This window comes from Carcharodon carcharias, chromosome 14, assembly GCF_017639515.1.
Source record: "Carcharodon carcharias isolate sCarCar2 chromosome 14, sCarCar2.pri, whole genome shotgun sequence".
Classification (NCBI taxonomy): domain Eukaryota; kingdom Metazoa; phylum Chordata; class Chondrichthyes; order Lamniformes; family Lamnidae; genus Carcharodon; species Carcharodon carcharias.
The window spans coordinates 126,358,285-126,383,980 of record NC_054480.1 but is presented as its reverse complement, the minus strand read 5'-3'; the positions used below and the strand labels follow the sequence as shown (position 1 = coordinate 126,383,980).

Here is a 25,696-nt window from a genome sequence, read left to right as displayed (position 1 = left end):
ACCTTTGGAATCAGAGGGCTACTTACTGAGCCAAGCTGACACTGATAATGGAAGTGGCAACTTATATAGTATCTTTAACGTAATAAACCATCTCAAAGCACTTCACAAGGGTGTTATGCAAAAATTGACAGCAATGTCAGATGGCCAAAAGCTTTGTCAAAGAGGTAAGTTAGGGAGTGTCTTAAAGGAAGAAAACGCAGTCGAGAAGTGGAAAAGTTTAGGGGGGGAATTCCTGAGCTTAGGGTCCAGTCAACTGAAGGCACAGCCGCCAATGGACGCAGCAAGATTTGAAGTTCTCTGGGTATGACAACTATTTAAGATATAGAAAATGAAATTTAACACTAAAACAAATATAAACAGCGGATGATGGTATTTGTCAAAATATTTTAATTTGCTTCTAGAAGTTACATCAGCTTTTGTTTGCTAAATCCACAATAGAAAGCTCAAAAAAATTTGTACAAATTCAGAGAGCAGCATACACCAGATCAAGGTAATTACTGACTGCGATCTCACCAAGCCCGTGTCTTATTCCATTCACTGCCATTTCGCAGAGGAACACCTTCACAGCAACACGCCGTCCCCCGACTCCTTCCCCCAACTATCACGACATGGTACTAAGCCATACAGCTCCGGATAGGATCTGGGCAATAACCCCAGCCTTATGTGGAGTCAACAGCAAAAAGCAGTGAAAAGAGCTGCTGGAATTGACTTTGCTTCACTAGCCCTGTGCTTTGGAGAAGGGTTAAGAGAAAGAGAAAAAAAAATCAGCTTTGATTCCTGCTTACTATCCAGTTAGCCTTGCGTGCACTTATCACTCCAAGCAAGACATCTCCTCTCTATAAACACTGACACCTTCCCAAAGATCACCCAAGAATAAAACAGAAATTGTGCAACAGGAAGGAACAAGTTTATCTTGGGAGGCATTTCCAGGATCTCTCAGTCCAGACTGTAACCCTACTGTGCAGACAGGTCGCAGAATACAGCCACAATCACAGGGTGCCAATGCCCAACAGCCAGTGTACAAGCAACCAGGGTCAAATTACTAATTGACAACTCATCACAAACCATCAAACCCGACACCCACTCCCCACCCAGCCCCCATCCCCATTCTGCCCAGGGATCCACCTTCTCAAATAGCCAATTGACACTTTAGACCCTTCCCTACCAGGTCCCATCCTAATCAGTCACTTCAATCTGCCTGGGGTTTTCTAGTTTTGACTGGAGTGCTGCAGTAGTGGGAATCAAAAAATAATCTTGTACTGAGGGGGCAGAGCCAAGTGGGATACGAGGTGAGAGCAGGATCAGAATCAGCCGTGATCTTCCCCATGTCCAACACCCAAAGGGTGGATATAGAACCAGAATCACCCAGCCCCCGAGCAGGAGTCAGTGCATTCAAGGTGTATGGGGTGCAGGGGGTGGTTGTAGGGAAGTGGCAAGGCAAAACAGCAATATTTCATCCAATACAGGTCTTGTAGTGTAACACTCGGAATGTTATGCCCTTCCCCTTTGTGGGCTGCTGTCAAGACTTGCAAACACTTGGTCTGAAACCCACTACTGGATCTGATCAGCACAGTAATCACACTGGTCTGGGCCCAGTATTACAAAAAAAAAGAAAATATACATTCTTCACATTTATAAACACCTTTATTACAAGTTTTCTGTGACGTTTTATTTATTTAAAAAAAATACGATAAAAGCCAGCTATTGATTGGTAGCAGCTCACTGAGTTCATGCAAGGCAAAGTTAAAGGTGGTTGAAGGAAGTGGGAATGGAAGAGAGACTTTGTACAATGATCTGGTACCAGTGGTTGACAATGCTGTGACAAGGCGGTCTCTGTGAACACTGGAACTATCTTTGCAACAACAATACAGCACCTTCAGGGGACTCCATTGTACAACAGACTTATAAACTGCAAGCCTATATTCACATTGTCATTGTACTTGTAGGGTGCTGGGATGACAGTGCTTAAGATATTAAAAAAGGAGCAATCAGAAAGTAACAATGACCAAAGGTAATTATCCTGGTGCCTGGATTCAACCTTTGAGTTGTTCAAACACATTCTTCAAGCCTGAGGCAGCATACCTTCATCTGTCAACGATCAAAGGGATCACAGCGGGAGACTTCCTGTATAATATCAGTGACTGCTTGTGAGAAACAGTTAAAAAAAAAAAAATGGGGTCTGGTAGGAACATAACTACTGACAGGTTTCAAGAGAAGTAGTAAGCCACGGCACCAGCCCTGAGTCTGGAGGGCAGTGAGGCAGGCTGGTAATTCAGTGTCATATTAAGCCCACTTTTGTGTGCTATGGATTTGGAACTGAGTCAAAGTACTTTATAGTGAAGACAGACAGAATTTCAGCTCACTGGTATGACTGGATTTGAAGCCAAGTATCAGAGGCAAATGAAACATGTCCAGAGTGACTGCGCCAGCAGCCAGTCTTCCAATGGATTCATTTAGAAAGGATTTAATGCACTAGAGCACCTCAGCACACTCAACAGCCAATGAAGTGTTTCTGAAGCAAGGTCACTGTGGCAATGTAGGGAAAATGTTGCTGCAAGAGAATAAATTCATTGATTTAGTAATTGCACTCAGCCAATGATTTACATCAAAAACTCTCAGAGCCCATAGCAGAGGCAATGGCAGCTGGGATCAAATTCACGTGATGCCTCACACCACATGCTGGCTATTCCCTTCACAGTCTCACTCCAGTCAGAGTTGACCATCAGCACATTTGATCTGGTTCTCAGTCCGCATGCTTTGCATCTTCACCAATATTCTAGTGTTGAAAGCCTGAGAAAGGATCTCAGAGGAGGATTGGGGGTGGGGGGGATTGGGGGAAGGTACAGTGGGTTTGGGTCCCAGTACATCTGTTGGGGAACTAGGGGAGCCATGTTTGGAATTTGTAAACAGTTGCAGTTTTCAGTACAGTTTACATGATTTTAGCAGCAAGGGTTTGGCATAACTTCATCTGCTAATGAATCAAAGAACTATCACCTTTCCCATCCTCAAATCAAGGCTATGTACATAGGGTGACAAGATCTACTGTCCTTCCTGGCCTGAGGTCATGGTATCAGACTGTGCTAGGCCCTGTGGGACTGAAAGAAAGGCCCTTCACCAACCCTCATCTTCAAAAGGCTTACCCTTGAACACTGAAAAGCACAGCCTCTTCTCTACTCACACTGATCCAGCTCACACTGGAAGCAGCGGTTCTCAATTTATTCATCATTACAACCATCACCACCATCCCAAAAAATTACATCATGGCTCCTTCTGAAGTTGGAATATGGATAAAAACAAGAGGCCTTCACAGGAGCAAAAAGAATGGAAGAAATTAACTAGGCAAAGAATAAGTTTCCCTTTAAGCAACATTTCACTGCCCACCTTCCCTGGCAAACAGTTGACTTGCATTATTTTTGATTATTGAGAAATGGATGAGTTACTGCTTCTTATTAATGATCACAACCACTAGGTTTTGCATTACCAGTGACACGGACAGTTACAGGGGCCTCTGGGTCAAGTATTGATCCGCTCGCAATGGCAACAGAAACCTCAACACCAAAGATGGATTGAAAGTCAGACAGAGATGGGGAGTCAGCCCAGAACAAGAAACCCTAGCTGCCCCAACAATGCACCATCCCAGTAGAGTTTGATACTGTATGGGTTTGAAGGGATGGCACAGCCGGAGCTGAAGCCAATTGCTCAGCCATCCCTATTCTTCTCTATCAATAAGGAGCAATCAGCAATAAGTACATCGACATAATGCATCAGGATAAGCTGCTGCTGATGCTCAGCAGGTCAGCAGCAAAAGACAGTTTCTCTCTCCTCCTGCTCTGTACTCAGTACATTCCCACACCCACTCCATTCATGCTGATCATACTATGGTCTCAGCTTAAAAAAACAGGAATACACTTCTTGTGTAAAGGCAACTCAATTAAGCAGATACTGCTCTTTGAAGTCAAGTTTCCATGGTGATGTAACGCAAAGGAGATTAATTTTTCTTTGCCAATATGCAAGCTTAACCAAAAAATAAAGCTTAGAAAAAGTTCACCCTATCAGAGATAGGAATTACAGTGAGGGATTAACACTGGAACAACTTGATGCAGTCTTAGATCACACACTATCACTCCACGTCTGGCATTAAAAAGTCAATGCCTGCATTAAAACAGTGGACAAATTATCATAAAGAGTGTAGAACACAAACATCGTGATTTCAGGGCTTGGTTGTCACCCATTCTGAGGTCCCGTTGCACCAAGTTCCTCCAGACCACGAGAACTTGAATTAGCGATTTTCCAGCACTCGCAATGTTAACTCTTTGAACTTCAGAATATTTATTTTAAAAAGAAACAAACCCATACAATACGGCTTCCCTTAAAATAAAAAAAACTGATCTTAAAACCAAATGTCCCACGAGGTCAGCAAACAGTTCCAATGCCACCAGTTGAAGTCGTTTGTGGCATGAAGTACCCACTCCCAGAATGCTCTGAGGCTGTACCCACCAAGGCTTTGTTGTACAAATCTTGCCATGTCCACTTATGAGCCAAAGTCTGGTCTGGGGTTGGTCAGCTCAATCATTTCCCATCTCTCTTGCCAGGAACTAGTGAGTGAGACAGGAAAGGGGGGAGTGAAGTCTGAACAGAACAACCAAAGGCAGCTCCGCAAAGGGCAGGGTTTCATTTTAGGATGAAGGCAAGGGTTATTTAAAAACAGCTCTGACAAATTATTAACTGTCTTACACAGACATTCTGATTGTTTCTGAAGACTGAGCTGTGCATCATATTAACCTGACCTGCATCAAACCTGCCAGGAGTATAAAGTTAATGATAGTGATAGGCAAGTAGAAATAATCAGGAAGATACGAGTGTAGACACTGTGGATAGTACAGGTGGGTTAGACATGCACTTCAGGACCACTGCATTCCACACTGAGAGGCTCCAACTCCTACACTATTACACACTCTTTTTAACCACAGGCTCTGCGCTACATCCACTCAAGACTTTGCCTCTGGAACCTCTGCAAAAACCTCGAGCAGCCCGGTCAATTGCTGATCATGACTGGACACCACAAAGGGCTTTCGTTGGGTCCACTTCCCCCTCCTCCCTCCCTCACCCAGACCATAAATTACATGTAAATAAATAAAGGTGCTCCTATGATATACAAATGAAGGGCTGCACAGTGGAGAGACTGTAAGACATTACATGATGAGAAGGGAAGCACTTGCATCTTGTGGACAGAGGATTAAGTATCTTCGATCATGTCCTGGCTGTCTGTGCGGGCAATTTTGCATGGTGGGGCCGAACTCTCGCCTTCAACGTCCACTTGCTCTTGGTCCCTTTTCTTCGCTGCATTCTGCAAGAAGAAAGAAGGAGAGATCAGTTCAGAGGACGAATGCGCCCTCTGATTTGATACTGTACTGAATTAGCCACTCAGTGAGTGGGGCTGGAGCTGCAATTGGGTGCAACCTCCATTCACTCTCCCCCAGGATAATTGAGATTGGGAGGTGCTGGAGGAAGAAAATCAACCAGGATTTTCACTAATTGCTACCAAGTGACCCTCACTGGAAATACATCGTCTTGGACAACACCAGCTGCATTGCCTCCCAGAATCGAACAGCCAGGCAACTCTCTCAATCTAGATTCACATGTGAAGGTAAACCACCTGTGAGGTCTTCAATTAAATTTCTGGCTTTCCCAGCATCTCCAAAACACAGGAAGTGCCCCTTTGCCCACTTGTTCCAACTCAAAAGGAATGCCCCCTTCTTATGGCATATCAGAAGCAAACCCCCACCACCACAACAACCCCTTCCTAAAGAGTACTCCAATTCACATGAAGCATTTCTCCCTGTACCTCAGCCTTCATGTGACCACTGATAATGCAGGAAATTTCCCACCACACTTACTGGACCTCCATCCAACAAAAGTTGCCATGGATAATGCAAACCTTCTCACCCGTCATTACACACAAACCTCCCAAGCATAACCAACAGCTATCAGCAGCTCACCTTTTTGTCCCATTGCTGATGGAGATATCGAAGCAATATATTGGTCTTTTCTGTCACAATGACTGTGTAAAGTGAAAAAGGTAGATACTTAGTGGTCAAGTTTCTATAAACAATTGAATTCAATAAAATGTGGAGTGATAAAACAAGGTATTTCTGTGGGTTCTATACAGAGTTTTCAGCTCTAAATCCAGGTTCAGTCTAGCTGAGACTGCTGGGATGAAGATTTCTAGTTGTGAGGCTGCAACTCGTGAAATGAGTTTGGGCCACACCCAGGATGAGCTTGGGCCGATTGCATAAACCCATTGGTGAATCAGTGACAATGAAGAAGCCACATCACAAGTGGTGTAGGGACGAAGACAGTGCTGCGCATCTGCAGTTGGTGCCTTCATGAGGTTAAGACTGAGGCAGAGTGTTGGAGGGGAAAGGAACTACATTCTCATGAAGCAGAGATACACAGTTCTGACCCCTGGGGTAAACCACACGCGGGTGTCCCATCATCATATGGGGGAAATCACAGGCACACATCAAATCCATTCATTATGTGCTCCATCATTCCTGAATGCCACATTTGACAAAAAAAGATCAGTAAAACTACTTCAAGCACTTACTCTGTTCCGATGGGTATTCTCGTGTTGGGAGATACACAGATGGTCTTCTATTCTGCAAAAAAAAAATTGCACATTCAGTGGAAATATACAAGATTTTAAAAGTTCAGCAGGTTTTATATTCCAAGTTTAATTACTTTTCCTAGCAATCAATTGAGACCATCCATTGTAACATACTCCCATCACTAAATCTATACTTCTTTCCTGGGGTACAGCATCCACCGCCATTTCAACCGTTAATACGTACCACTAAGTATACAAACTGTTACAAACATGCATACGATCATACAGAGGAAACGCATAGAACAAATGTCATTCAAGTTCACACTGCCTTTTCAGAGACAAGGACTGTGTATCTGTCATTACTATGCACAATTTAGGACATTTTCTGGCAGCTGGTTACATGAGGCATTGAGCAAGCCCTGCACCAAGCTGCCAAAACTTACCTTCTCTGTGCCTGGGCATCAGGTATGACCCAGGCGGACCAGAGGAGAAAAGCAAATGGAATCAAAAACATAGGCAGGGCATGGTTCCTGAACGGGAAGACTGTGCATTGGGAAACAGGTTCTAGATTGTCCTGCATGGGCTCCTTTCTCTCTCTGGATGGTTACAGACAGGATGCAAAATGTGTGTGCAAAATATGAAGAGTTGTGCATCAGATTGTTGTTCAATTTAGAGACTTCTTTTTACCAATTCTCCAGTCTAGATTGAACAGGAGAGTAACAGTTGTAAGGCAGATGCAGTTCAGAAGGTCTTACTGTATTTGCAGCCTTAGATGGTTCAACAGTAAGTATTTATTAAATACTAGAAACTATATACATATGTGCAGTAAAGGTCCAAGCTAGGAGCTGTCTCCATGCTTGCTTCTATACATGGCTCTGTCCAACACTACCCTGACCCCTAGGTGCACGTCATTCTCTTACATCACTGTGGGGGCAGTACTATATCAGTCCCACGTTAACCATTTATGTGCCAGACCCTAATACTACAGTAACATTTACTCTCTTTATCCCTGGGTTTGGGAGAAGGGACTTATCCCCTGGTGGCATGGAGTTGTGTGAATGCCCCAGGTGAGGATGGCAAGAGATTACTATGCTTCCTCATATTTGAATCCCTTGCTTTTCACAATGGAGTTGAAGAGTGCACAGAGGGCACCTGCTGCCCACTGAATCTCCAGCAGGAGAAGGGAAAAAAAAAACTGAATGACCTTTCCTACTCTAATATACCTTCATTTAGTATGCTGTATTATTTATCTCAAGTTTGGTGCATGGCATCCTTCTATCTGTCTTAGCCAGGTTTATCCTTATGTATCTCTGCCTTCAGACATTACGATATGATGTTGATTCTCAACCTTTGATAAGTACTCACCGAAGCTTTACAAACTGAATCTGCATGAAATCGGCTGAAGTTGCTTTCGTTATAGACCGGCAATCCTTTCAAGAAGTCTGCCTGTAATCAGACACATACAAATAAGCAGTCTGTGAATCGGAACACAGAGCGTCCAATCTTGGATAACCCGAGAAAGAAAGGCAAAGCTTCCCGTCTCTAGTCAGGCAGGTGATGGAAAGAATCATTGCCTCTGCCAATCAAACTTGCAGAGGGGAGGGGCAATAAGGCTTTCCCCACTTCAAACAATAGAACGGAACTGTAATCTGTACCACTGGCTTACACCCACACCATTCATTACCTGGGGGGAAAGAAACACTGAACGAATGAGGGCTCATCAGCCGCAATGCAACACATCCCTGCCAAGCTAGGGACTGTCTTTGTCATGAACAGCCTCACAGGGCCAGGGGAAAATGGCTGTTCCTCCATCAAACAGGAAGAGTGGGGGCGGGGGTGGGGGGAGAACAGAGTGGAGCAGGTAAAGCAGCATCTTGAAGCTCTCAGCTGAACAGAAAGTGGGCAGAGAGGCACGAGCTCATAGTCTCTGTAAATGATATGTTAGCCTTTATTGCAAAGGGAGTTAAAAGAGTTAAGAAATCTTAGCGCACTTGTACAGAGCTGTGATGAGACCACACCTGGAGTACAACGTACAGTTTTGGTTTCTTTACCCAAGGAAGGATATACTTGTCCTAGAGGGAGTGCAATAAAGGCAATGAGGGGATTGACCTATGAGAAGAGATCAAGTAGACTAAATCTATATTGAAGAGACTAAGGGGTAATTTCATTTAAACAAAATTCTTATGGGGCTTGACAGATAGATGCTGGGACGCTGTTTCTCCCTGGTGGAGAGTCCAAAACTAGGGGTCACAGTATCAGGATAAGGGAACTGGCCATTTGGCACGGAGATTAGGAGAAACTTCTTCACTCAGTGATGAATCTTTGGAATTTGAGATCTTCACTTGTTGAGTACATTCAAGACTGAGATCAAAATATTTTTGGACACTGAAAGATACGGGCATAGTGTGGGGAGATGGAGTTAAGGTAGGTCAGCCATGATCTTATCCAATGGGGTCAAAAGGCTAAACGACTGACTCCTGCTCCTATTTCTTACATTCTTATGCTTTGGCCTATCAAACAGCAGTGTCTATTGTCAGGTGGGCAGGCAGGGGACGCAGGGAGAGGAGAGACTAGGAGGGCACAATACTGAAGTCAATGGGAAACTGGATGCTGGGGGGTGAGACTCAAGTTGACAGCAAGTGGACAAGGCAGAAGGGACAATCATAAATCTGCTGCTGGGGAGACAAAGGCACAGGGTCAAGATTACCCCAGAAAAGTAGACAGGAGAATGTTATGACCGGTGATTAAAGCAGTGGAACTCACCCTGTCACAGCTGACTGTTGAAAGGTTAAATTTAGATTGGAATCCTCTGAACCTCAGTTGATTCCAGGATGGACAAGATATTACATCAGTCATAAAAAGTTCAATATATCATCGTCCATATATCATCGCAGCTTTAATTACTTTACATAAATTGCAGGGTTTTTTTGGGAGGAAGCATCTGGTTTCCACCAGAGTGAAAATGAAAACCTCACAAAACACAACACATTCAGACCACATTTTAAAAACTGAAACAGTCCAAAGCAAATCTGACAAATGCTCAAATGTTACAGTTTGACGTAAAGACTTGGAGAAAGTCAATGAAAGGTTTGTTGAAAGGCCAGTGGGTCTCTGGTTTCACAAAAAATTGGACAGAATTACAGAACAGGATCCTCACACTCACAAGACAATATCCCGGAATTCCATGCAGTAAACGGAGGTTTCAACTAATTCAGCAACCAGAAAGTCACAGCATTTCAAATTGGTTCCCAGGGTAAGGGACTCTGAACTGTTTTTAAAGGGAAATATTAAGCACCGAGTGTACCCACAGCACAGCTTCCTATTGGTTAACCCCTTCTTGGTACAGGGTCGTACAGATGAAAGTGGGCAACAAGTCCTCCAAGAGCAAGGAACAGACCCAAAGAGCAAGTCATATGGTGGAAAAGGTGTTACAGTGCAAAGGGTTTGCTTTACCAACAAAACTGCACCAACAAGCAGCGCCAGGGAATGACATCGTATTTACAGAAAACAAAAATTGCTTGTGCGAACAAAAGGTAAAAGACCACAGTTAATCCTGCAAGTAACATATTTTAACAGAATTCTAACAGGAATAAAAATGGGATACAGTACTGGTAGATACTGGTCTGTCACTGTATAACACTGGGCTACAGTTCTGATGGGGACAGGTCTGATATTGTATAACACTGGAATACAAAACTGGTGGGGACAGATCTGTCATTATATGACACTGGGGACCAGAACTAGTGGCAACAGGACTATCACTGTATAAGACTAGGCTAGAGTACTGGTGGGGACAGGTCTGTCACTGTATAACTCTGGGTGGGATACTGGTGGGGACAGGCCTGTCACTGTATAGCACTGGGGTACAGTACTGGTGGGAACAGGTCTGCCACTGTATAAAACTGGGGAAGGGTACTGGTGGGGGCAGTTCTGTCACTGTATAACACTGGGTTACAGTACTGGTGGGGACAGGTTAGCCACTGTATAACACTGAGGTATAGAACTGGTGGGAACAGGACAATCACTGTATAACACTGGGATCCAGTGCTGGTGGGGACAAGTCTGTCACTGTATAACATGGGTACAGTACTGGTGGGGATGGTTCTGCCAATGTATAATACTGGGGTAGGATACTGGTGGAGACAGGTCTGTCACTGTATAATTCTGGGGTAGGGTATTGATGGGGACAGGTCTGTCACTATATAACACTGGGGTACAGTACTAGTGGGGACAAGTCTATCATGGTATAACATTGGGGTATAGTACTGGTGGGGACAGGTCTGCCACTGCATAACACTGGGGTAGGGTACTGGTGGGGACAGGTCTGTCACTGTATAACACTGGGGTACATTACTGGTGGGGGAAGATCTGTCACTGTATAATACTGGGGTACAATACTGGTGGGGACAGGTCTTACACTTTATAACACTGGGGTACAGTACTGGTGGGGGAAGGTTTGCCACTGTATAACACTGAGGTATAGTAATGGTGGGAGCAGGACAATCACTGGGGTGCAGAACTGGTGGGGACAGGTCTTCCACTGTATAACACTGGGGTACAGCACTGGTGGGGACAGGTCTGTAACTGTATCACACTGGTGTGGGGTATTGGTGGGGACACGTCTGTCACTGAATAACGCTGGGGTACAGTACTGGTGAATACGGGTCTGTCACTGTACAGCACTGGGGTACAGTACTGGCTGGGACAGGTCTGCCACTGTATAACACTGGGGTAGGGTACTGGTGACGACAGGTCTGTCACTGTATAACACTGGGGTACAGTACTGGTGGGGATTGGGTCTGTCACTGTATATCACTGGGGTGTACTACTGTTGGGTACAGCCCAGCCACCGTGTGACACTGGGGTACAGTATTGGTGGGTACGGGTCAGTCACTGTACAACACTGATGTACCGTACTGGTTGGGACAGGTCTATCAATATATAACACTGGGGTACAGAACGGGTGGGGACAAGTCTATCATGGTATGACACTGGGGTAGAGTACCGGTTGGGTCAGGTCTGTCATTGCATAACACTGGGATACAGGACTGGTGGGGATAGTTCTGCTGCTGTAAAACACTGGGGAAGGTACTGGTGGGGACAGGTCATTCACTTCATAACATTGGGGTATAGGGCTGGTGGGGACAGATCTGTCACTGTATAAAACTGGGGTACGGTACTGGAGGGACGGATCGGTCACTGTATAACACTCGGTACAGTACTGCTGGGGGCAGGTCTGTCACTGTAAACTACTGGGGTACAGTGCTGGTAGGGAAAGTTCATCCACTTTATAACACTGGGGTACAGTAATGGTGGGGGCAGTTCTGTCACTGAATAACACTGGGGTGCAGTACTGGTGGGGACAGGTCTGCCACTATATAACACTGGGGAAGGGTTCTGCTGCGGATAATTCTGTCACTGTATAACACTGGGATACAGTACTGGCTGGGTCAGGTCTGTCACTGTATAACAAAGGGGTAGCATTCTGGTGGGGAAAGATGTGCCACTGTATAACACTGGGGTATCATTATGCTGGGGACAAGTCTGTCACTGTATAACACTAGGGTACAGGACAGATGGGGACGGGTCTGTCACTGAATAGCACTGGGGTACAGTACCAGTGGGGAACGGTTCGGTCACTGAATAACACTGGGATTCAGTACTGGTTGTAACAGGTCTGTCACCGTATAACATAAGGGTACAGTACTAGTGGAGACAAGTCTGTCACTGTATAACAATGGGGTACAGTACTGGTGGGTACAGGTCTGTCACTGTATAACACTGGGGTACAGTACTGGTGGGTACAGGTCTGTCACTGTATAACACTGGGGTACAGTACTGGTGGGTACAGGTCAATCACTGTATAACACTGGGGCACAGTACTGGTGGGGACAGGTCTGCCAATGTCTAACACTGGGGAAGGGTACTGTTGAGGACAATTCTGTCACTGCAAAACACTGGGATACATTACTGGCTGGGTCAGATCTGTCACTATAACAAAGGGATAGCACACTGGTGGGGACACATCTGTCAGAGTTTCAGACTGCGATACAGTACTGGTGGGTACAGGTCTGTCACTGTATAACACTAGGGTACAGTACTGTTGGGGACAGGTCTGTCACTGTATAACAACGGGGTTACAGTACTGGTGGGTACAGAACTGTCACCGTATAACACTGGGATACAGTACTGTTGGGTACAGGTCTGTCACCGTATAACATAGGGTTGCAGTACTGGTGGGTACAGGTCGGTCACTGTATAACACTGGGTTAAAGTACTGGTAGGGACAGGTCTGACACTCTATAACACTGAGCTACAGCGCTAGTGGGGACGGGTCTGTCACTGAACAACAATGCGGTACAGTACTGGAGGGACAGATGTCGCTGTATAACACTGGGGTACAGTACTGGTGGGGGCAGGTCTGTTACTGTATAACACTGGGGTACAGCACTGGTGGGGGCAGGTCTGTCACTGTATAACACTGGGGTAAAGCACTGGTGGGGGCAGGTCTTCCACTTTATAACACTAGGGAAGGTAATGGTGGGGACAGGTCTGCCACTGAACAACAATGGGGTATAGTACAGGTGGGGACAGGTCTGTTACTGTATAACACTGGGGTACAGTGCTGGTGGGGACGGGTCTGTCACTGAACAACAATGGGGTACAGTACTGGAAGGACAGATGTCGCAGTATAACACTGGGGTGGAGTACTGGTGGGGGCAGGTCTTCCACTTTATAACACTAGGGAAGGTAATGGTGGGGACAGGTCTGCCACTGAACAACAATGGGGTATAGTACAGGTGGGGACAGGTCTGTTACTGTATAACACTAGGGTACAGTACTGTTGGGGACAGGTCTGTCACTGTATAACAACGGGGTTACAGTGCTGGTGGGGGCAGTTCTGCCACTGTATAACACTGAGTAAGGTACTGGTGGGGACACGTCAGTCACTTAATAACACTGGGGTACAGTACTGGTGGGTACAGGTCTGTCACTGTATAACACTGGGGTACAGTACTGGTAGGGACAGGTCTGACACTATAACACTGGTGTACAGTGCTGGTGGGGACGGGTCCGTCACTGAACAACAATGGGGTACAGTACTGGAGGGACAGATGTCGCTGTATAACACTGTGGTACAGTACTGGTGGGGACAGGACAATCACTGTCTAACACTAGAGAAGGTACTGGTGGGGACAGGTCAGTCACTTCATAACACTGGGGTATAGTACAGGTGGGGACAGGTCTGTTACTGTATAACACTGGGGTACAGTACGGGTGGGGACGGGTCTGTCACTGTATAACACTGAGGTACAGTACTGGTGGGGACAGGTCTGTCACTGTAAAACACTGGGGTACAGTACTGGTGGGGACAGGTCTGACACTGTATAACACTGGGATACAGTACTGGTGGAGACAGGCATGCCACTGTATAACACTGGGGTAGGGTACTGTTGGGAACATGTCTGTCACTGTATAGCACTGGGGTACAGTACAAGTGGGGAACGGATCTGTCAATATATAACACGGGGATATAGGACTGGTGGGCACAGGGTTGTCACTGTATAATATAGGAGTACACTACTGGCGTGTACAGGTCTGTCACTATATAACACTGGGGTACAGTACTGGTGGGGAGAGGTCTCTCACTGTATAACACTGGGGTACAGTACTGGTGGGGAGAGGTCTGTCACTGTATAACACTGAGGTACAGTACTGGTGGGGACGGGTCTGTCACTGTAAAGCACTTGGGTACAGTACTATTGGGGGATGGTTCTGTCGCTGTATAACACTGGGATACAGTACTGTTGGGTACATGTCTGTCACCGTATAACATAGGGGTGCAGTACTGGTGGGGACAAGTCTGTAACTGTGTAACACTGAGGTACAGTACTGGCGGGGACTGATGTCACTGTATAACACTGGGGTAAAGTACTGGTGGGGACAGATCTGTCCCCATATAATACATGGGTACAGTACTGGTGGGGACAGGTCAGTCACTGTATCACACTGGGGTACAGTGCTGGTGGAGACGGGTCTGTCACTGAACAACAATGGGTTACAGTACTGGTAGGGGCAGGTCTGTCACTGTATAATACTGGGGCACAGTACTGGTGGGGACAGTTCTGCCACAGTATAACACCGGGGAAGGTACTGGTGTGTACACCAGTTCTGTGGAAGGGTCATGAGGACTCGAAACGTCAACTCTTTTCTTCTCCGCCGATGCTGCCAGATCTGCTGAGTTTTTCCAGGTAATTCTGTTTTTGTTAAGGTACTGGTGGGGACAGGGCAGTCACTTAATAACACTGGGGTATAGTACTGGTGGGTACAGGTCAGTCACTGTATAACACTGGGGTACAGTACTGGTGGGGACAAGTCTGTAACTGTGTAACACTGAGGTACAGTACTGGTGGGGACTGATGTCACTGTATAACACTTGGGTAAAGTACTGGTGGGGACAGACCTGTCACTGAATAACACTGGGGTACCGTACTGTGGGGGACAGGTCTGTCGCTGTATAACACTGGGGTACAGTGCTGGTGGGGACGGGTCTGTCACTGAACAACAATGGAGTACAGTACTTGAGGGACAGATGTTGCTGTATAACACTGGGGTACAGTACTGCTGGGTACAGTTTTGTCATTGTATAACACTGGGGTAGAGTACTGGTGTGTACAGGTCTGTCATTGTATAACACTGGGATAAAGTACTGGTGGGGACAGATATGTCACTGTATAACATTGGGGAACAGTACTGGTGGGGACAGGACTGTCGCTGTATAACACTGGGGCACAGGACTGGTGGGGACAGGTGTGCCACTGTATACCACTGGGGTACAATACTGGCGTGTACAGGTCTGTCACTGTATAACAGTGGGGTAAAATACAGGTGGGGACAGATCTGTCAATGTATAACACTGGGGTACAGTACTGGTGGGCACAGGTCTGTCATTGTATAACACTGGGGTAAAGCACTGGTGGGGACGGATCTGACACTGTATAACACTAGTATACAGTACTGGTGGGGACAGATCTGTCACTGTATAACACTGGGGCACAGTACTGGTGGGGACAGGTGTGCTGATGTATAACAATGGGGTACAGTACTGGTGGGGACAGGTCTGTCACTGTATAACACTGGTGTAGGAAACTGGTGGGGACAGGTCTGTCACGGTATAACACTAGGGTACAGTGCTGGTAGGGCAGGTCTGTGCCTGTATAGCACTGGGGTACAGTACTAGTGGGGGACATGTTCTGTCGCTGTATAATACTGGGGTATAGTACTGCTGGGGACATGTCTGTCAATGTATAACACTGGGGTAGGGTGCTGGTGGGGACAGGTCTGTCACGGCATAACACTGGGATACATTACTGGTTTGTACAGGTCTGTCATTATAGAACACTGGGTTTCAGTACTGATGGGGTCAGGTTTCCCACTGGGTAACACTGAGGTACAGTCCTGGTGGGGACAGGACAATCCCTGTATAACACTGGGGTATAGAACTGGTGGGGACAGGTCTGTCACTGTATAACACGTGGAAAGGTACTGTTGGGGACAATTCGGTCACTGTATAACATGGGGATACAGTAATGGCTGGGTCAGGTTTGTCACTGTATAACAAAGGGGTAGCACACTGATGCGGACAAGTCTGTCAGTCCATAAGACTGGGATACAGTACTGGTGGGTACAGGTCTGTCACTGTATAACACTGGGATACAGTACTGGTGGGGACAGGACAATCCCTGTATAACACTAGGGTATAGAACTGGTGTGGACAGGTCTGTCACTTTATAACACTGGGGAAGGGTACTGTTGGGGACAATTCGGTCACTGTATAACACTGGGTTTCAGTACTGATGGGGTCAGGTTTCCCACTGTACAACACTGAGGTACAGTCCTGGTAGGGACAGGACAATGACTGTATAACACTGGGGCAGGTACTGGTGGGGACAGGTCAGTCAATTCATAACACTGGGGTTTGGTACTGTTGGGACAGGTCTGTCACAGTCTAACACTGGGTTTCAATACTGATGGTGGGGACAGGACCATCTTTGTATAACACTGGGGTACAGTACTGGTGTGGGCAGATCTCCCAATTTATAACACTGGGGTACAGTACTGGTGGGGACAGGGCAATCACTGTATAACACTAGGGAAGGTACTGGTGGGGAAAGGTCTGTCACTGTATAACACTGGGGTACAGTACTGGTGGGGACGGTCTGTCTCTGTATAACACTGGGGTACAGTACTGGTGGGGACCCGTCTGTCAGTGTATAACACTGGGGTACAGAACTGGTGGTGAAAGGTCCGTCACTGTATAACACAGGGGTACAGTACTGTTGGTGAATTTCTGTCACTGTACATCACCGGGGTACAGTACTGGTGGGGACAGGTCTGTCACTGTATAACACTGAGATACAGTACTGGTGGGGACAGGTCTGCTCACTGTATTACACTGGGGTACAGTACTGGTGGGGACTGTCTGTCACTGTATAACACTGGGGTACAGTACTGGTGGGGACAGGTCTGTCACTGTATAACACTGGGGTACAGTACTAGTGGGGACGGACCTGTCATTGTATAACACTGGGGTACAATACTGGTGGGGACCGGCCTGTCACCATATAACACAGGGGCATAGTACTGGTGGTGACACGTCTGTCACTGTATAACACTGGGGTAGGGTGCTGGTGGGGACAGGTCTGTCACTGTATAACACTGGGGTAGGGTGCTGGTGGGGACAGGTCTGTCACTGTATAACACTGGGGTAGGGTGCTGGTGGGGACAGGTCTGTCACTGTATAACACTGTGGTACAGTACTGGTGGGTACAGGTTTTCCACTTTATAACACTGGGGTACAGAAATGGTGGGGACAGTTCTGTCACAGTATCACACAGGGTTTCAGTACTGACAGGGTCAGGTTTGCCACTGTATAACACTGGGGTACAGTACTGGTGGGGGCAGGTCTGTCACTGTATAACACTTGGGTAAAGTACTGCTGGGGAGAGATCTGTCACTGTATAATACTCGGGTACAGTACTGGTGGGGACAGGTCAGTCACTGTATAACACTGGGGTAAAGTAATGGTGGGGACAGTTCTGCCATTGTATAATACTGGGGAAGGTACTGGTGGGGACAGGTCTGTCACTGTATAAAACTGGGGTACAGTACTGGTGTGGACAGGTCTTTCACTTTATAACAGTAGGGTACAGTACTGGTAGTGACAGTTCTGTCACTGTATAACACTGGGTTTCAGTACTGATGGGGTCAGGTTTCCCACTGTATAACAGCGAGGTACAGTCCGGGTGGGGACAGGACAATCCTTGTATAACACTGGGGTACAGAACTGGCGGAGACAGGTCTATCACTGTATAACACTGGGGAAGGGTACTGTTGGGGACAATTCAGTTACTGTATAACACTGGGATACAGTACTGGTGGGTACAGGTCTATCACTGTATAACACTGGGGTACAGTACTGGTGGGGACAGGTCTGTCACTGTATAACACTGGGGTAGGGTACTGATGGGGACAGGTCTGTCACTGTACAACACTGGGGTAAGGTACTGATGGGGACAGGTCTGTCACTGTATAATACTGGGTACAGCACTGGTGGGAACGGGTCTATCACTGTATAACACTGGGGTATGGCACTGGAAGGACGGATCTGTCACTGTATAACACTGAGGTACAGTACTGGTGGGGACATGTCTGTCACTGTATAACACGGTGGTACAGTGCTGATGGGGACAGGTCTGTCACTGTATAACACAGGGGTACAGAGCTGATGGGGACAGGTCTGTCACTGTATAACACGGGGGTAAAGTGCCGCTGGCGACGGGGGTCTGTCACTGAACAACAATGGGGTACAGTCCTGGAGGGACAGATATCGCGGTATAGAACTGGGGTACTGTACTTTTACAGGCAGGTCTGTCACTTTATAACACTGGAGTACAGCACTGGTGGGAACAGGACAATCACTGTATAACACTCGGGAAGGTACTGGTGGCGACAGGTCTGTCACTGTATAACACTGGGTTTCAGTACTGATGGGGTCAGGATTCCCACTGTATAACACCGAGGTACAGTCCTGGTGGGGACAGGACAATCCTTGTATAACACTGGGGTATAGAACTGGCGGAGATAGGTCTGTCACTGTATAACACTGGGGAAGGGTACTGTTGGGGGCAATTCAGTTACTGTATAACACTGAGATACAGTACTGGTGGGGACAGGTCTCTCACTGTATTACACTGGGGTACAGTACTGGTGGGGACAGGTCTGTCACTGTATAACACTGGGGTACAGTACTGGTGGTGACACGTCTGTCACTATATAACACTGGGGTAGGGTGCTGGTGGGGACAGGTCTGTCACTATGTAACACTGGGGTAGGGTACTGATGGGACAGGTCTGTCACTGTATAACACTGGGGTAGGGTACTGATGGGGACAGGTCTGTCACTGTATAATACTGGGTACAGCACTGGTGGGGACGGGTCTGTCACTGTATAACACTGCGGTAGGGTACTGATGGGGGCAGGTCTGTCACTGTATAATACTGGGTACAGCACTGGTGGGGACGGATCTGTCACTGTATAACACTGAGGTACAGTACTGGTGGGGACAGGTCTGTCACTGTATAACACGGGGGTACAGTGCTGATGGGGACAGGTCTGTCACTGCATAACACGGGGGTATAGTGCTGGTGGGGACGGGTCTGTCACTGAACAACAATGGGGTACGGTACTGGAGGGACAGATATCGCTGTATAACACTGAGGTACAGTACTGTTACAGGCAGGTCTGTCACTTTATAACACAGGGGTACAGCACTGGTGGGGACAGGACAATCACTGTATAACACGGGTACAGTACTGGTGGGGACAGGTCTGTCACTGTATAACACTGGTGTACAGTACTGGTGGGGACAGGTCTGTCACTGTATAATACTGGTGTACAGTACTGGTGGGGACAGGTCTGTCACTGTATAACAATGGGGTACAGTACTGGTGGGGACAGGTCTGTCACTGTATAACACTGAGATACAGTACTGGTGGGGACAGGTCTGTCACTGTATAACACTGGGGTACAGTACTGGTGGGGACAGGTCTGTCACTGTATAACACTGGAGTACAGTACTGGTGGGGAGACGACAATCCTTGTATAACACTGGGGTATAGAACTGGCAGAGACAGGTCTGTCACTGTATAACACTGGGGAAGGGTACTGTTGGGGACAATTCAGTTACTGTATAACACTGGGATACAGTATTGGTGGGTACAGATCTATCACTGTATAACACTGGGGTACAGTACTGGTGGTGACACGTCTGTCACTATATAACACTGGGGTAGGGTGCTGGTGGGGACAGGTCTGTCACTGTATAACATTGGGGTAGGGTACTGATGGGGACAGGTCTGTCACTGTATAACACTGGGTTTCAGTACTGATGGGGTCAGGATTCCCACTGTATAACACCGAGGTACAGTCCTGGTGGGGACAGGACAATCCTTGTATAACACTAGGGTACAGTACTGTTACAGGCAGGTCTGTCACTTTATAACACTGGGGTACAGCACTGGTGGGGACAGGACAATCACTGTATAACACTGGGGTACAGTACTGGTGGGGAAAGGTCTGTCACCGTATAACACTGGGGTACAGTACTGGTGGGGACGGGTCTGTCACTGTATAACACTGGGGTACAGCACTGGTGGGGACAGGCCTGTCACTGTATAACACTGGGGTACAGTACTGGTGGGGACAGGTCTGTCACTGTATAACACGGGTACAGTACTGGTGGAGACAGGTCTGTCACTGTATAACACTGCGGAAGGGTACTGTTGGGGACAATTCAGTTACTGTATAACACTGGGATACAGTATTGGTGGGGACAGGTCTGTCACTGTATAACACTGGGGTACAGTACTGGTGGGGACAGGACAATCTTTGTATAACACTGGGGTATAGAACTGGCGGAGACAGGTCTGTCACTGTATAACACTGGGGAAGTGTACTGTTGGGGACAATTCAGTTACTGTATAACACTGGGATACAGTATTGGTGGGTACAGGTCTATCACTGTATAACACTGGGGTACAGTACTGGTGGTGACACGTCTGTCACTATATAACACTGGGGTAGGGTGCTGGTGGGGACAGGTCTGTCACTGTATAACACTGGGGTAGGGTACTGATGGGGACAGGTCTGTCACTGTATAACACTGGGTTTCAGTACTGATGGGGTCAGGATTCCCACTGTATAACACCGAGGTACAGTCCTGGTGGGGACAGGACAACCCTTGTATAACACTAGGGTACAGTACTGTTACAGGCAGGTCTGTCATTTTATAACACTGGGGTACAGCACTGGTGGGGACAGGACAATCACTGTATAACACTGGGGTACAGTACTGGTGGGGAAAGGTCTGTCACTGTATAACACTGGGGTACAGTACTGGTGGGGACGGGTCTGTCACTGTATAACACTGGGGTACAGCACTGGTGGGGACAGGCCTGTCACTGTATAACACTGGGGTACAGTACTGGTGGGGACAGGTCCGTCACTGTATAACATGGGTACAGTACTGGTGGAGACAGGTCTGTCACTGTATAACACTGGGGTACAGTACTGGTGGGGACAGGTCTGTCACTGTATAACACTGAGATACAGTACTGGTGGGGACAGGTCTCTCACTGTATTACACTGGGGTACAGTACTGGTGGGGACAGGTCTGTCACTGTATAACACTGGGGTACAGTACTGGTGGGGACAGGTCTGTCACTGTATAACACTGGGGTACAGTACTGGTGGGGACAGGACAATCCTTGTATAACACCGGGGTATAGAACTGGCGGAGACAGGTCTGTCACTGTATAACACTGGGGAAGGGTACTGTTGGGGACAATTCAGTTACTGTATAACACTGCGATACAGTACCGGTGGGTACAGGTCTATCACTGTATAACACTGGGGTACAGTACTGGTGATGACACATCTCTCATTATATAACACTGGGGTAGGGTGCTGGTGGGGACAGGTCTGTCACTGTATAACACTGGTGTAGGGTCCTGATGGGGACAGGTCTGTTACTGTATAATAATGGGTACAGTGCTGATGGGGACAGGTCTGTCACTGTATAACACGGGGGTACAGTGCTGGTGGGGACGGGTCTGTCACTGAACAACAATGGGGTACGGTACTGGTGGGGACAGGTCTGTCACTGTATAACACTGGGGTACAGTACTGGTGGGGACAGGACAATCCTTGTATAACACTGGGATATAAAACTGGCGGAGACAGGTCTGTCACTGTATAACACTGGGGAAGGGTACAGTTGGGGACAATTCAGTTACTGTATAACACTGGGATACAGTACTGGTGGGTACAGGTCTATCACTGTATAACACTGGGGTACAGTACTGGTGGTGACACATCTGTCACTATATAACACTGGTGGTAGGGTGCTGGTGGGGACAGGTCTGTCACTGTATAACACTGGGGTACAGTACTGGTGGGGACAGGTCTGTCACTGTATAACACTGGGGTACAGTACTGGTGGGGACAGGACAATCCTTGTATAACACTGGGGTATAGAACTGGCGGAGACAGGTCTGTCACTGTATAACACTGCGGAAGGGTACTGTTGGGGACAATTCAGTTACTGTATAACACTGGGATACAGTATTGGTGGGGACAGGTCTGTCACTGTATAACCCTGGGGTACAGTACTGGTGGGGACAGGTCTGTCACTGTATAACACTGAGATACAGTACTAGTGGGGACAGGTCTCTCACTGTATAACACTGGGGTACAGTACTGGTAGGGACAGGTCTGTCACTGTATAACACTGGGGTACAGTACTGGTGGGGACAGGTCTGTCACTGTATAACACTGGGGTACAGTACTGGTGGGGACAGGTCTGTCACTGTATAACACTGGGGTACAGTACTGGTGGGGACAGGCCTGTCACTGTATAACACTGGTGTACAGTACTGGTGGGGACAGGTCTGTCACTGTATAACACGGGTACAGTACTGGTGGGGACAGGTCTGTCACTGTATAACACTGGGGTAGGGTACTGATGGGGACAGGTCTGTTACCGTACAATACTGGGTACAGTACTGGTGGGGACACATCTGTCACTGTATAACACGGGGGTACAGTGCTGATGGAGACAGGTCTGTCACTGTATAACACGGGGGAACAGTGCTGGTGGGGACGGGTCTGTCACTGAACAACAACGGGGTACAGTACTGGTGGGGACAGATCTGTCACTGTATAACACTGGGGTACAGTACTGGTGGGGACAGGTCTGTCACTGTATAACACTGGGGTACAGTACTGGTGGGGACAGGTCTGTCACTGTATAACACTGAGATACTGTACTGGTGGGGACAGGTCTGTCACTGTATAACACTGGGGTACAGTACTGGTGGGGACAGGTCTGTCACTGTATAACACTGGGGTACAGTACTGGTGGGGACAGGACAATCCTTGTATAACACTGGGGTATAGAACTGGCGGAGACAGGTCTGTCACTGTATAACACTGCGGAAGGGTACTGTTGGGGACAATTCAGTTACTGTATAACACTGGGATACAGTATTGGTGGGGACAGGTCTGTCACTGTATAACCCTGGGGTACAGTACTGGTGGGGACAGGTCTGTCACTGTATAACACTGAGATACAGTACTAGTGGGGACAGGTCTCTCACTGTATAACACTGGGGTACAGTACTGGTAGGGACAGGTCTGTCACAGTATAACACTGGGGTACAGTACTGGTGGGGACAGGTCTGTCACTGTATAACACTGGGGTACAGTACTGGTGGGGACAGGTCTGTCACTGTATAACACTGGGGTACAGTACTGGTGGGGACAGGCCTGTCACTGTATAACACTGGTGTACAGTACTGGTGGGGACAGGTCTGTCACTGTATAACACGGGTACAGTATTGGTGGGGACAGGTCTGTCACTGTATAACCCTGGGGTACAGTACTGCTGGGGACAGGTCTGTCACAGTATAACACTGAGATACAGTACTAGTGGGGACAGGTCTCTCACTGTATAACACAGGGGTACAGTACTGGTGGGGACGGGTCTGTCACTGTATAACACTGGGGTACAGTACTGGTGGGGACAGGACAATCCTTGTATAACACCGGGGTATATAACTGGCGGAGACAGGTCTGTCACTGTATAACACTGGGGTACAGTACTGGTGGGGACAATTCAGTTACTGTATAACACTGGGATACAGTACTGGTGGGTACAGGTCTATCACTGTATAACACTGGGGTACAGTACTGGTGGTGACATATCTGTCATTATATAACACTGGGGCAGGGTGCTGGTGGGGACATGTCTGTCACTGCATAACACTGGGGTAGGGTACTGATGGGGACAGGTCTGTTACTGTATAATACTAGGTACAGTACTGGTGGGGACGGATCTGTCACTGTATAACACGGGGGTACAGTGCTGATGGGGACAGGTCTGTCACTGTATAACACGGGGGTACAGTGCTGGTGGGGACGGGTCAGTCACTGAACAACAATGGGGTACGGTACTGGTGGGGACAGGACAATCCTTGTATAACACTGGGGTATAAAACTGGCGGAGACAGGTCGGTCACTGTATAACACTGGGGAAGGGTACTGTTGGAGACAATTCAGTTACTGTATAACACTGGGATACAGTACTGGTGGGTACAGGTCTAGCACTGTATAACACTGGGGTACAGTACTGGTGGTGACACATCTGTCACTATATAACACTGGTGGTAGGGTGCTGGTGGGGACAGGTCTGTCACTGTATAACACTGGGGTAGGATACTGATGGGGGCAGGTCTGTCACTGTATAACACTGGGGTAGGGTACTGATGGGGACACGTCTGTTACTGTATAATACTGGGTACAGTACTGGTGGGGACGGATCTGTCACTGAACAACAACGGGGTACGGTACTGGTGGGGGCAGGTCTGTCACTGTATAACACTGGGGTACAGTACTGGTGGGGACAGGTCTGTCACTGTATAACACTGGGGTACAGTACTGGTGGGGACAAGTCTGTCACTGTATAACACTGGGGTACAGTACTGGTGGGGACAAGTCTGTCACTGTATAACACTGGGGTACAGTACTGGTGGGGACAGGTCTGTCACTGTATAACACTGGGGTTCAGTACTGGTGGGGACAAGTCTGTCACTGTATAACACTGGGGTACAGTACTGGTGGGGACAGGTCTGTCACTGTATAACACTGAGGTACAGTACTGGTGGGTACCGCTATGTTACTGTTTTACACCTTTATGCTCCCAGCCCAATTATTCACCACCCCATAACAGTCCTAACCTTTCCCTAATCTGTGATAATCTCCCCAACGTTGAGCTGCTCCCTCCTCACCTTTTCCCCTCCCCCACCGCCCCAGTCAACCTCCCCTCCCCTCCCCCACACTCACTGCCCTCCCCCTCGCCGGGAACCAGCCTCTCCCTCTTTCCTGAGGCCCTCAGCCCCGCTCCCTCAGGCTCTACCGTCTCCCGGCCCCGCTGTTGTACCACTGAGCGGTCCTTAGCTCCGTGCCGGCCGGCCCACTTCCCGCTCTCGGTGTCTCCCTCACTCACCATCTTTCCGAGCTCCGCATCACTCTGCCTCTCACACAAACCTGCTGCCGCGTCCGGGCCGCCTCCCATCGCCGCCTATTGGTCCGTGTCCAGGAGGCGCCTGGCATCCGCTTGTTGAATGGATGCTCTCCCCGTCATTCAAACCCCCTCCTTCCGCCGCCAAGTTTGGTTGCCAGGGCTGACGGCATTTCTGGAGCAACACGTGTCCTTCTGACGCTATGCTATTGGTTCACTGCTGCGCATGCTGGGTGATGTCGTTCCTATCTGCCGAAGATGCTTCCGGTCTGAACAGGCGGAACCGGAAATTAAACTACAATTCCCACCATGCACCGCGATCAATAATCCCAGACATGAAGCCGGGGTCTATGGTGGATTTACTGGGAGGTGTAGTCAGTCCTTTTAGAGATTGTGTCCTCGCAGCATTTAAACTGTTCAATTATTTAATTCCTATTTCATCTGTGCTG

The 25,696-nt window shown here is 47.8% G+C and overlaps 1 protein-coding gene across 3 annotated transcripts; it reads right to left on the bottom strand.

Moving 5' to 3' along the window:
- Nucleotides 1-367: 367 nt before the first annotated feature.
- Nucleotides 368-25,345, bottom strand: dda1 (DET1 and DDB1 associated 1). 3 transcript variants are annotated; one of them, XM_041204158.1, is made up of 5 exons: nt 25,233-25,345; nt 7,973-8,053; nt 6,608-6,659; nt 6,000-6,061; nt 368-5,347 (listed from the first exon to the last, which is right to left on the bottom strand). In XM_041204158.1, the coding sequence occupies exons 1-5, from the start codon at nt 25,299-25,301 to the stop codon at nt 5,237-5,239; spliced, it is 375 nt and encodes a 124-aa protein (XP_041060092.1). In that variant the 5' UTR covers nt 25,302-25,345; the 3' UTR covers nt 368-5,236. The 3 variants fall into 3 exon arrangements, with proteins under 3 accessions (XP_041060092.1, XP_041060093.1, XP_041060091.1); XM_041204159.1 differs by lacking the exon at nt 25,233-25,345 and adding an exon at nt 9,371-9,539 and having other exon boundaries at nt 6,608-6,654; XM_041204157.1 differs by lacking the exon at nt 25,233-25,345 and adding an exon at nt 9,371-9,480.
- Nucleotides 25,346-25,696: the final 351 nt, after the last annotated feature.